The 13,212-nt window shown below is 39.9% G+C and overlaps 1 protein-coding gene across 1 annotated transcript in view; it reads right to left on the bottom strand.

Annotated features, from left to right (window-relative positions):
* The window catches only part of cdc73 (cell division cycle 73, Paf1/RNA polymerase II complex component, homolog (S. cerevisiae)), a 330,083-nt gene that overhangs the window by 291,307 nt on the left and 25,564 nt on the right, over window positions 1-13,212 (bottom strand). The window contains exon 2 of the mRNA XM_043699805.2: window positions 3,025-3,130. Coding sequence (XP_043555740.1) covers window positions 3,025-3,130 — 106 coding nt within the window. The remainder of the gene's footprint in view (window positions 1-3,024; window positions 3,131-13,212) is intronic.

Here is a 13,212-nt window from a genome sequence, read left to right on the forward strand (position 1 = left end):
GAGGTCAGTGTTGAATGGGGTCCCGCAGGGCTCTGTTCTCAGGCCTCTGCTCTTTGTAATTTTTATAAACGACTTGGATGAGGAGGTTGAGGGGTGGGTTAGTAAATTTGCAGATGACACAAAGTTTGCGGTATCGTCGATAGTATAGAGGGCTACTGCAGGTTGCAACGCAACATTGACAGGATGCAGAGCTGGGCTGAGAAATGGCAGATGGAGTTCAACCTGGATAAATGCGAAGTGATGCGAACTCGAATGCTGAATATAGGATTAAAGACAAGATTCTTGGCAGTGTGGAGGAACAGAGGGATCTGGGTGTGCAAGCACATAGATCCCTCAAAGTTCCCACCCAAGTGGATAGGGTTGTTAAGGAAGCATATGGTGTTTTGGCTTTCATTAACAGGGGGATCGGGTTTAAGAGCCACGAGGTTTTGCTACAGCTCTACAAGTCCCTGGTGAGACCGCACTTGGAATATTGTGTCCAGTTCTGGTCGCCCTACTATAGGAGAGATGCAAAGGCTTTGGAGAGGGTGCAAAGGTTTACCACGATGCTGCCTGGACTGGAGGGCTTACCTTATGAAGAAAGGTTGAATAAGCTCAGACTTTTCTCTCTGGAGAGAAGGAGGAACAGACCTGATTGAGGTATACAAGATATTGAGTGGAATAGATAGAGTCAATAGCCAGAGACTTTTCCCCAGGACAGGATTGACTGGTACGAGGAGTCATAGTTTAAAGATATTAGAAGGAAGGCATAAAGGAGACATCAGAAGTAGATTTTTTACGCAGAGAGTTGTGAATGCATGGAATGCATTGCCAGCTTTGGTGGTGGAAGCAGAGTCATTGAGGACATTTAAGCGACTGGTGGACATCCACATGGATAGCAGTGAGTTGAGGGGTGCGTAGTTAAGTTGCTATATTTTACATCAGGATTAACCTCGGCACAACATCGTGGGCCAAAGGGCCTGTTCTGTGTTGTACTTTTCTATGTCCATGTCTATTCCTCCCATTTCTCGTTCAGAATGATAATGAACAATTGAACAACTAACAGAAAGGGGAGACCCCACAAATATCCTCAGCCTCAATGTTGAGGGAGCCAAGCACATCAGTGCAAGAAAGCATTTGCATCCATCTGTAACCAAAAATGGCAAGTGGATGACCCATCTCAGGCTCCTATCGAGTTTCCTAACATAACAAGTGCCAATCTTCAGCAAACTTCATTCAATCCACATGGATACTGTAGATAGGCTATGAAACATGATAGCATTCCAGCAATAATACAAAAGTCATGCCTTCCTGAAGCAGCATACCAAAATCAAGCTGCTCCAACACAGCTACACCACTGGCATCTGACAGGCAACATGGGGAATTGTCAAAGTGTATCCCATCTATAAAATGCAGGATAGATTCAATCCAGTTAATTATCACCTTAACAGTCTACTCTCAATCATCAGCAAACAACTTGCTAATTTTTGTTCAATTTAATTATGTCAGGGCTATCCAGTTTGTGACCTCATTATAGCCATGTTTCAAACAGGAAAAAGAGCTTGAACTCTAGATGAGAGGTCAGAGTTACTGCCATTCACATCAAGGCAGCATTTGACCAAGTGTGGTATTAAGCAGCCCTGGCAAAGCAGGAGTAAATAAGAATCAGGGGAAAGCTCTCCCCCAATTGAAGTCATGCCAAGCACAAAGAAAATTGCTGTGGTTTTTGGAAGTCAATCATCTCAACTTAAAGACATCTCTACAGGAGCTCCTCAAGGTACTGTTCTAGGGCCAAACATCTTCTGCTGCTTCATCAATGATGTTCTCTACATTATAAGAACAGAAATGGGAATGCTCACTGATGACCGCACAACATTCACCACTTTCCAGTGACTGAAATAGCCCATATCCATACACAGCAAGACCTGGAAAAGAACCAGGTTTGGTTGATAAGTGGCAAACGATGACCATCTCCAAACTGTAAGAATGTAACCATCAACTCTGGACATTCAATGGCAATATTGTCACTGGCTCTCCACAATCAGTGCAGGAGTAGGCCATTCTGCCCTTCGAGCCAGTATCACTATTCATTATGATCATGGCAGATCATCCTCAATCAGTATCCTGTTCCTGCCTTATCCCCATAAGCCTTGATTCCAGTATCTTTAAGAGCTCTATCCAACATAATAAATAAGGACTGGAAATAAAGGAAAATGTCAGCATTGCTACATAAAAATCTTGGGTAGACCACAAGACTTCCTACAACATTCAGGGCACTGCACCTTAGAGGATACACTGGACTAGAAAGAGGTCTCATGGAAATTTTCCAGAATGTCAAAATACTCCAGAAGTTAGATTATGAGCTGAGATTCCATAAACTAAGCTTGTATTCCATAGAAAAAAAACGTCAAGACATTAGTTGATTGATGTTTTCAGAATTTGAAAGAAATTGGAAAAGTTAAGTAAAGATACTTGTTTTAAATGGATGTTAATTATTTCCAAGATTGCCTGTTTTTAGTTAAGATGTACAGCACCTAAGGTACATTACGTCAGTATCCAAAGTTTAGGGCCAAATTGTGCAATTAAAATTTGGGGATGTGCAAGACAGCAGAATCAAGAGTATAGAGAAACCTCAGAGTGTTACAGAACGATGGGTAGTTTCAAAGATTGGGAATGGCAAAGCCACAGAAAAATTTGAAAACTTATAAATTTCTGATGCTGCTTCACCAGTGCCAATATTGATCAGTAAGCACTGGGATGATGGCAGAGTGCAACTTGTTGAAAGTTAGGACACTGGTGACAGAATTTGCATGGCCTTAAGCAAAGTGGCAAGCACAGAATGATATTACACAAGTTTAAATGTTATATTCCAAATATAGTCGAGTTCAGTCATCAGGACCCCATCAATAATGACTATATGCTGACATTTGCTCTTTGATTTAGATGCATTAATGGATCCCGGGTTATAACATGTTGAATATTCTACATAGCCATGTACACATCGGATCCAAAATGTTATTTTAGGCTTACAACAAGTATACTTACTGCAGCACGTCGCACATATACAGGATGGGAGAGGTGCACATTGTTAAGCAAAAACAATATGGAATCCAAAGTATAATACTCCCTCGGCTGACCCTCTTTTCCCGTCCTATGGAAGAAATAAAATTGATTTAGTGGTGAAATGCATTTCAAAGTGAATATTATAACATAGACAGTTATATTTATTGACTTGGTACCTGTGTAGAAGAATTGTATTGAAATGTATGATTTCAATGATTAACAGAAATTTCAAGAGACAATCATAGTAAAGGCAGAAAATTTTTAAAATGCAAACATGCTTAACATATAAAGATGCTGTTATCATTTTCCCATGTGCAAAGCAAATAAAAAGAATGCTGTTAGTGGATTACTAAAAATAGATAAAAGAAAGCATATGATTTATAAATCAACGTTGCTACTTTTAAAGCTCTTGCTTTTCAGTACCAATTTAGAAGGAGCCAAAATCAAAGTCAATAATGTAAGGATCTATAATATTTGCCTCTTCTGAAAGTAGATTATACTGAACAACAACACTAAAAGTACTAGCCTACACTTCTCCATCGTGATACTGGTTCTCAGACACACCAAGGATCCTTTCGGGAAGTTGACCAAATGCTTGCCAAATGTTACATAAGAATGTTGGCCTGACAGAGGTCACTTAGAATCAATCTCCGGGAAGAGCTAATCAGCCTCATTTATTGTCAGTTTTCAATCAGCTCATACTCTACAGCCATTTAACAGTGATCTAACAAACAACTCAGAAGATAATAGGTAAAAACAATGACTGCAGATGCTGAAAACCAGATTCTGGATTAGTGGTGCTGGAAGACCACAGCAGTTCAGGCAGCATCTGAGGAGCAGTAAAATCGACGTTTCCTGATGAAGGGCTTTTGCCCGAAACGTCGATTTTACTGCTTCTCGGATGCTGCCTGAACTGCTGTGCTCTTCCAGCACCACTAATCCAGAAGCTCGAAAGATAATGTCTTACCTGTTGTCAATACAGTTAATCAGTCTTAAGCTAATGTAACTTCACACCTTCCGGTAAATTAATAAGTTATTTCATGTCACTCAAGTTCATGCCTCTTTGGCTGAAGACATTCGTAGTTAAGCTTTCATCAACTATTAATAGCAACACAAGGACTCGTGGCAGTAAATCTACCCAAGATTCTGACAGGATAATTGCTGTGGGTATCCCTTACTACACATAATAAAAAGATTACTACCAAAAAACCCGACAGAACTATTACAATGCAGAAGCCCATCACCAATGCATCTCCAGTCATGCTAGCATTAAAAAAAAATAAAACTGCCCAAACAGAAAATTAAATTAGATTACTTACAGTGTGGAAACAGGCCCTTTGGCGCAACAATCCACACCGACCCTCCGAAGAGCAACCCACCCAGACCCATTCCCTTACATTTACCCCTTCACCTAACATTACGGGCAATTTAGCATGGCCAATTCACCTAACCTGCACATTTTTATTTTGGATTGTGGGAGGAAACTGGAGCACCCGGAGGAAACCCACGCAGACACTGGGAGAATGTGCAAACTCCAAACAGACAGATGCCTGAGACGGGAATTGAACCCGGGTCTCTGGCATTGTCTCTGCTAACCACTGTGCCACCATGCCGCCCTGTAAAAGAACCAGTAAAAGGAATCCAGTCTGATATAAAATTAAGATAACTAGTTCCATAACAAATCAACCACCTGATGAAGGAGCGGCACTCTGAAAGCTAGTGCTTCCAATTAAACCTGTTGGGCTCTAACCTGGTATTGTGAGATTTTTAACGTTGTACACCCCAGTCCAACACCGGCATCTCCAAATCATGAAAACACTCAGGCAATGTAAATTCATGTTTATGGTTGAAAGACTACATTCCCCAGCTTTTCTCTTTGAATGCAAAAACCAAAAAGGTACAGAGTATTTTATCTGTAGCAATACTCAAGGAAACCATCCCTCCATATAGAAATATAAATGTCAACAATTATATCACTTAATCAGCTTATTAGATCAGAGTTCAATCCCTTGTTTTTGATGATAAAGGTAATTGAATATGTATAATCATCCAATTTTGTTCCCTGAAAATTTAAAGTGCATGCATCAAATGACTGCACAATTTGTAGCTACACCAATTTCAAGCATAACTAATAGCATTTCACCATGCGTGTGATATCTTCCACAATCAGCAAAAGACAATTCTTTCCGGACTTCATTCACCGGTCAACTAGCATTAATACATTTGACACTTTGCAGGTTGCTGCACAACCCATACACACACGGTTTACAGGGAACACGGAGGAGAAGCGTGGAGACAAATTTCTCACATACAAGGAGACAACAGCAGTCAACATGGTTTGAAACTGAACTGGGGTATTAAGTCCAAATCTGAGCAACACATATCTGATGTAGGAATGGTTGGTCCCCTTCTTTCTCACCAAAATTTGCTTCTCCAGTTAAATATAATGCGACTTTACTTTCCTGTTCTCTTTTTTCACTAAAATCAAGTTATAAAGTGGTCAAGTCTGTTTTCCAAATGTTGTCCTCTGTTAAGGTCACCCATGTCATTCATTGCATGACTGAAAAGCTTACTTGTTGAAACAAGGGCATAATTTGCTGTCAAAATAATAATTAGATTCACCATGATTAACCTGCAAGTCATTTAGCAACATCTGGCAAAAATTCCATGATCTGTGAATCAACACAAGCTGGAGCATTTGCACTGCTCAACAGTTAGCTTCACATCATATGGTAACACACCCATAAAATGCCAAAACTCAATGCAGGAAATTATGGCTTATACTTAACTGCTTTAATGCATTTTTATTGACAAAACAACTCCTTCAACTGGCATCTTATCCACCACCTTCAACATTTTCTTCATCATCAGATACACAGTGACAGCAGTGCATACAGGAAACTAACTCGCCAAGGCTTCTTCAATAGACTGTTCCAAACCCATGACCCATACAATGCAAAATTGCAGATACATTGGACATCACCACATGCAAGATCCTCTCCAAGCTACACATCATCATAATTTGTAGCTATACATATTTCTTTCACTATTGCTAGATCAAAATCTTAGAACTCCTTCCTTAACATGGACTGCAGCATTCAAGGCAGTGGCTCCCCAGTACCGTCTCAAGAACAAATTAAGCTAGCAATGAAGTGCTGGTCTAGTCTATAGCATACAAATCTTAAATGTTTAAAAATGCATTTAATGTTCATTAAATGGCATTCAACCTCCCTGCTCAGAAAGTTGTAAACACATTGTTCTTTATTTTTTCTGTATTTTTGATTCTAGACTTAAATTGATAAAAGGATTGTTTAAAAGCCAAGACCCATGGGAGACTGGTTAGCAAGGTCAGATCTCATGGAATACAGGAACAACTAGCCTTTTGGATACAGAACTGGCTCAAAAGGTAGAAGACAGAAGGTGTGGTAGAGGGTTGTTTTTCAGACTAAAGGCTTGCGTGACCAGTGGAGTGCCACAAGGATCGGTGATAGGGTCCACTACTTCTCATCATTTAGATAGATGACTTGGATGTGAGCATAAGAGGTATAGTTAGTAAGTTTGAAGATGATATCAAAATTGGAGGTGTATTGGATAGCAAAGAAGGTTATCTCAGATTAATACGAGATCTTGATCAGGTGGACCAATGGGCTGAGGAGTGGCAGATGGAGTTTAATTGAGATAAATGTGAGGTGTTGCATTTTGGAAAAGCAAATCTTAGCAGGACTTACACACTTAATGGTAAGGTCCTAGGGAGTGTTGCCGAACAAAGTACAGGTTCATAGCTCCTTGAAAGTAGAGTCACAGGAGGTAGGATAGTGAAGAAGGATAAATAGACAAAGTCTCTTCCTGGGATGGGGGAAATCCAGAACTAGATGGCATAGGTTTAGGGTGAAAGGGGAAAGATATAAAAGAAATATAAGGGGCAACATTTTCATGCAGAGGGTGGTACATGTATGGAAGGAGCTGCCAGAGGATGTGGTGGAGGCTAGTTCAATTGCAACATTTAAAAGGCATCTGTATAGGTACATGAATAGGAAGGGTTTGGAGAGGTATGGGCCAGCTGCTGACAAGTGGAACTAGGGATATCTGGTCGGCATGGATGAGTTGGATCAAAGGATCTGTTTCCATGCTGTACATCTCTATGACTCTATGTGGAAAGTGTTGCTGCTTTTTAAAACTAAGTTACCTGGTATTCATTGTAAATGCTGTTTAAATGCTGTTTGTTCAAGCAGCTGGGGCGTTTACGACAGATGAGCTGGAGCCAGTGAATGCGTGGGACGGGAGCTTCTGCAAGCAACAATTAGTTGATTGTCATCAACAACTGGGGGTCACCATTCCACAGACCAAAGGCCTTCTGCCTGCCAATAACTATGTGATTAGTTCCCAGTAGCTCAAGAGCTTGGGTGTGAATGTTTTGTCAGAATGCATCAGACCTCTGAAATGGAAGGAGGTCTCCATTTTTCTGCAGTAAAAACACATCAAGCCTGAAGAAGGTCAGTTTATTTTCCTTCTTCAGCTGCCTCAAACTGTGGCTTTTAACTAATATGCTGGAGACTTTGTAAGTGAACCAGTTACCCTGTGTACTCTGCAATTAAGTGCAAATACCTGTATAAGGAAGTTAAAAATCACACAACACCAGGTTATGGTCCAATATGTTTATCTGGAAATACTAGCTTTAGGAGCACTGCTCTCTCCACAGCTATCTGACAAAGGAGCAGCACTCCAAAAGCTAGCACTTCAAAATAAACCTGTTGGGCTGTTACTTGTTTTTGTGTGATTTTTAAACTTTGTCCATCCAGCCCAGCACCAGCACCTCCACACCTTGCAGAAGGAAGATCAAGCAGTAGCAGGTCCTAACAAGCAAAAGGGTCTCAGTGAATCTTGTGGACGGGTACCATTGAACTACTCTACGAATCTTTCCCTCTACCCATCAAACCCTCTTTGAGTCAGTGCCTGGAGGGGGAGTTTTATCCAGGACAGTTGTATGTCAATAATTCATAATTCCTTATCTGTAGCCAGAATCTATTTATTCGTAATAAACAGCAATTCTTGTGAAGTACAGAAATTTGGTCCATGCTTTGTGTTAACTTGGTTATAAAAGACAGATAAATTGGAGAGTTTTTGAGTACTTTTATAAAATCTTTAACAACGACCCTGGGAATAGTGCAGCTTGATTTCTAGCATACTATCCTAGTGAGGAGAAACAAAGGGAATGATTTATAAGGAAGTATTTATTCCAACATATTTATTCAAGATTTTTACTTTTCCCTTTATAGACTCAATCTAGTTAAATCTCATTCTTATCTTGACCTTCATTTTTTATTCCACTAATGAGATTGTACGAATTTCTTTTCAGCAACTTTCCAAACATTCAGGAGATTGATATTCTCCATATCGGTCTCTTCCAGGGATAGCTATACACAAACTAATTAGACAATGAGACCATAAGAAGTAGGCCATTCTGTCCCTCAAGCCAGCTCCATCATTCGAATTGAATTGAATTTACTGTCAGGTGTACTGAGGCACAGTGAAAAGCTTTGTCTTGCGAGCAATATAGGCAGATCACATAGTTCAACAGCATAGATAAGTAAATAATAGGTAAACAGTGGCAAAAACAAAAACACAGGTACAGGCAAATGCTAAGAGTTTGAGAGTCCATTCAGTGTTCTAATAACAGTAGGGTAGAAACTGTTTCGAAACTGGCTGGTACATGTGTTCAGGCTTCTGTACCTTCTACCCGCTGGTAGAAATTGTAGAAAAACATTGCCAGGGTGAGATGGACCTTTGAGAATGTTGGCGGCCTTTCCATGACAGTGGGACTGGTAGATGGATTTTATGGATGGGAGGTTGGTCTTTGTGATTGTCTGGGCCGAGTTAACCAATCTATGTAACCATCTCTGATCTTGAATGGTACAGTTACCATACCAGGTAATGATACATCCAGACAGAATGCTCTCGATGGTGCACCTATGAAAGTTGGCAAGGGTATTCATCATCATGCCAAATTTTCTCAGCTGCCTGAGGAAGAGGAGACATTATTGGGCCTTTGTAATCAGTGCGTCCACATGAAGAGTCCAAGAAAGTTTGTTGTTAATAACCACTCCCAGGAGCTTGACACTCTTCCATTCATTCCACCTCGTGCTGTTAATGTGTAGGGGGGCATGAGTAACATCCTGCCGAAAGTCAATAATGAGTTCCTTGGTTTTGCCAGTATTAAGAGTTAGGTTGTTCTAAACTATGATGGATCGATAGGATGATGGTTGATTGAACATTCTTCACATCAACTTACAGTTTTGCCATGACCATCAATTCCCCACCTGATCAGGAATCTATCTCAGCTTTAAATATACACAAGAAATCTGCCCCTCCAGCTCTCTGTGGCGAGGAGTTCCAAAGATACTCAATGCTCAGAAAATAAATTCTCTCTCATCTCAGCCTTAAATTGGTGTCCATTTACTAAGACTTTGCCTTCTGGCCCGACACTCTCTCATTCAGGAAAACATCCTCTCAACATTTACCTTGTCAAGCTCCTTAAGAATCCTTTATGTTTCAATGAAATCACCTCTCATGCTACTGAACTTCAGTGAATACAGTCCCAATCTGTTTAGCCTTTTTTCATAAGATAATCCCTCCATATCAGGGATCATCCTAGCGAACCATCTCTGAACTGCCTACAATGAAATATTTCTTTGAATAAGGGTGAGAATGTGTATAGGGTATAAGCAGGCAGCAAAAGACTTAAGTTCTGGGTTTTGTGAAACAAGAGGTTCAGCTGAACAATATTCAGATCAGATAAGAACTTATAGTTAACAATGGGTGCTGGAGGCAAGGGTAATGGGTTAACAAGGTGGAAAAGCGGTCATTACGTAGAGCCAATTAACAATATTGGAAGCATTCGGTACGCAAGGCCCTACTGGGGTTCGAGTCCTCTGGGGCGGACTTTGTGCAGTACTAGGGTTCGACTCCCCTGGGGTGGGTTTGATTGAGGTTCAAGTCCTTTGCACAGAACAAGGGTTCGAGTCTACTGGGTGGGGTGATTTCAGGTTCAAGTCCTCTGTGCTGAGGCTCAAGCTCTCTATGTTTAAGTGGGATTTGGGATCTCTGTGTTTAAGTGGAGTTTAAGTTCTCAATGTTTAATTGGAGTTCAAGCCCCCATGAGGAGTAAAGTGAGAAAGGGATTGAAGTCCCCTCATTGCGAAATTTGAGGCATTGCGGGTCTTTGTTCTGGGGGAAGACAGTGGTTTGGATTGTGGCACCATGTGGTCTGTAATTTCAGTGAGAGAATGCAAAGAAAAGAGAAACACTGAAATTAAGGTTTTACCAATATTTAGGTTGAAAAAAGGAAAGTTTCAATGTAGATTATCCAACGCTGAGAGTGTTTGATGTTTAAAATTTTGCTTTGTTAAAATACTGGTTCGAAAGATCCTTTCAAGTAACTGCTTTGCCTTGTTTGAATCAGGATCACAATTCAATGTGTTTGTGAGCTATGTAATTGGGCAGATTTTGTTTTTACATTGAAACTATACAATATTATGTCCATTTTAAAATTATCAAACTTGTAGCCCTAAAACAAATTGATTGAGTGCCTTTATCTCCCGATGTGTTTGAAATTTGACAATGCGTGTTTAAAAAGGAACAGTTGGGTCAGTGGTCATGCTTTAACCGGATAATAGTATTGTATTATACTTTTGTTAAGATTTTCTACAGAATATTAGAACTTGAGGCTCAGCAATCTAAATTCTGTTAATTACTGTTAAGACTTTATTGGCCCCCTTCATAATGCGAATTCAAAAGAATGTTGATCTCTACCAAAGTTGCCACTGTAATTCTAACTGTTTTATTTGGGAAGTTTCATTTGGAAAACATATTTGAAATTATTCAGCATTTGTTTCCTACGAATATTTGAGATTTAAATCTGAACTGAAACTGCCTCTTCAATTGCTAAAGCACAGGAAACATTTTGTTGTTTTCTTGCTGCTCTAAACTTCTGAAATACTTATCCTGACAGCTTTCACATTAGCCAAATATCAACTTATTAAAGGAAAATAATTTTTGAACAACCTGAATGAGGGTTTGATTTGAGGACCACTGATTGTTGTTTATAATTGAATTGTTTATGCAGTATAATTTAGAAGTTTATGGATGGAATAAAATAGATAATGTCATAAATAGTGAACAGAGTGACAGACTTCAACAATTCAAAGAATGTTGAAATAGGCAGAGACAAATTACTGTAGTGAAATGTGTGACTGTCTTCATACTGATACCCACCTTGGCAAGGAAGGAATGAGAGAAGAAATGCAAAGATACTTTCAGCAGCTAACATTGTCTCCACAGTTTCTCCATTCACAGATAAAGCACGCCTTCAGACCACCACCCGCGCTCCCCAACCTGATCCAACGGATTTAATCAGCTCCCCAGTCATGAGGATGAAAAGCAAAGAAGTTAACAACAATGAAGAGGAGGTCAGTATGCTTTTTGTCAGTGGCCTTCCTACAGACACAAAACCACGAGCTTTACCTCATCTTTCAATCATTTAAGGAGACAAAAGTTCACCTAGCCTGCAGTTGCAGCTACTGCACTGCACACTCAGATGCACTGGTAGGATGGAAGTCTCATCAGTTTTGTGTAGCATTTAATTGTCCTTATCCAAGAACCTAGATTTCTCAGAGGAGTGATGCACAAGGCTGAATTTTGTTTTCAGGTTGGACTTTACTAAAGGAGATTTTGGAGAAGTGGCTCGTTTCCACTCAACTTGGCCAGGGGGGGGGGGAGAAGAGTTGGTAGTGGTCTCCAAGGACTATGGGTTTAATAACTTTACTGGTGAATTTTCTTTTCCACTACTGTAAAGGCCTAGTTTTTTTTGTTATTATCATTGTATGCTGTGTGTCAATAACCTGCTTAAATACTGGCTGTCAGAGTCTTATGAAAGTAGTGTCATCTCGGTGATTATCATGAAATGATAAAAGGAGGGAATGAGAATGTGTATAGGGTATAAGCAGGCAAGTGTTAAGTTCTGTGTTTTGTGAAACAAAAGGTTCAGCTGAGCATGACTCAGATCAGAAAAAGAACTTACAGTTAACAATGGGGTGCTAGAGGCAAGAGTAATGGGTTAACAAGGTGGGAAAGCAGTCATTATGTACAGCCATTTAACAATATTGGAAGCATTCAGTACGCAAGGTCACTAACAAGGGGAAATGTATCCATTGTATGAATCCAATTAACAAGATTAAGAGCATTCATTATGTAACAGGAAAGGGCTTGGTCTCTGCTATTGATACTCGTTGATTGTAATGGTCACCCAGTTAACATGTATGCTGCCATATCTGGATGCTCCTTCCTGTAAATTGATTGCATGGTTCATTGAGAAACTGCTGTTCCAGAGAAGACCGTGAACTCATGTCTCTGTGCACATGGGCAGTCGTGTTCTCTTCCTCCAGGGCCAACCCCCTTGAAATAAGTCCTAACATTCCAGCCTTCCTGATTACCTGTTGGTACTTGTTTGTTAGCTCTCTGTTTCATATACAAATACCCTCAAGTCTCTTTGATTTGCGGTTTTCTCCCATTTATCTCCATTTAAATCATATTCTTTTGTTCTCCCTTCCAAAATGAACTTCACATTTTTCAACATTATATTCCATATAATCTTTGCCCAATTACTTAACCTATCAATATATCTCTAAACTGCTTGTATTCTCTCATCATCTGCCTTCCCACCAATTTGTGTCATCTGCAAATTTGGCTACAATGTTGACTGACTATTCACTGACTTTTCCTCACTGCACTCTAAGAAAATCTCAGGACTCTTTTCACCCCTATTTACTTGAACGGCTAAAATAGCTCAAGACTCCTTTCCAGCTATGGGGTGGTGACTATTAAAATTAAACTGCCCTTGTGCTCGGATAGATCTTTTCCTTCTGATGTAGACCTCTTTGTAGTCCCTCGCCATCTCCCTCTCTCGCTCATAAAAGTTCAACTTCGTACAGACTTCAAAAATCTCACCAGGATCTTACTTAGTAAGATTAAGTCACAATTTCTTGGAAATGCTATATTCAGTTTAAAAAGGGATTTGAACAAAAAAAAAGCTTCCAAGCCTTAAAAAGAAAAAGCCATCTTTGCAGAACTGAGTACTTCATAGCCAAGTTCCCAAATTCCATATTATAAAATGTC

The sequence above is a fragment of the Chiloscyllium plagiosum genome, unplaced genomic scaffold (genome assembly GCF_037043375.1).
Source record: "Chiloscyllium plagiosum isolate Xiang-an unplaced genomic scaffold, Cpla_swu_hap1 HiC_scaffold_9, whole genome shotgun sequence".
Classification (NCBI taxonomy): domain Eukaryota; kingdom Metazoa; phylum Chordata; class Chondrichthyes; order Orectolobiformes; family Hemiscylliidae; genus Chiloscyllium; species Chiloscyllium plagiosum.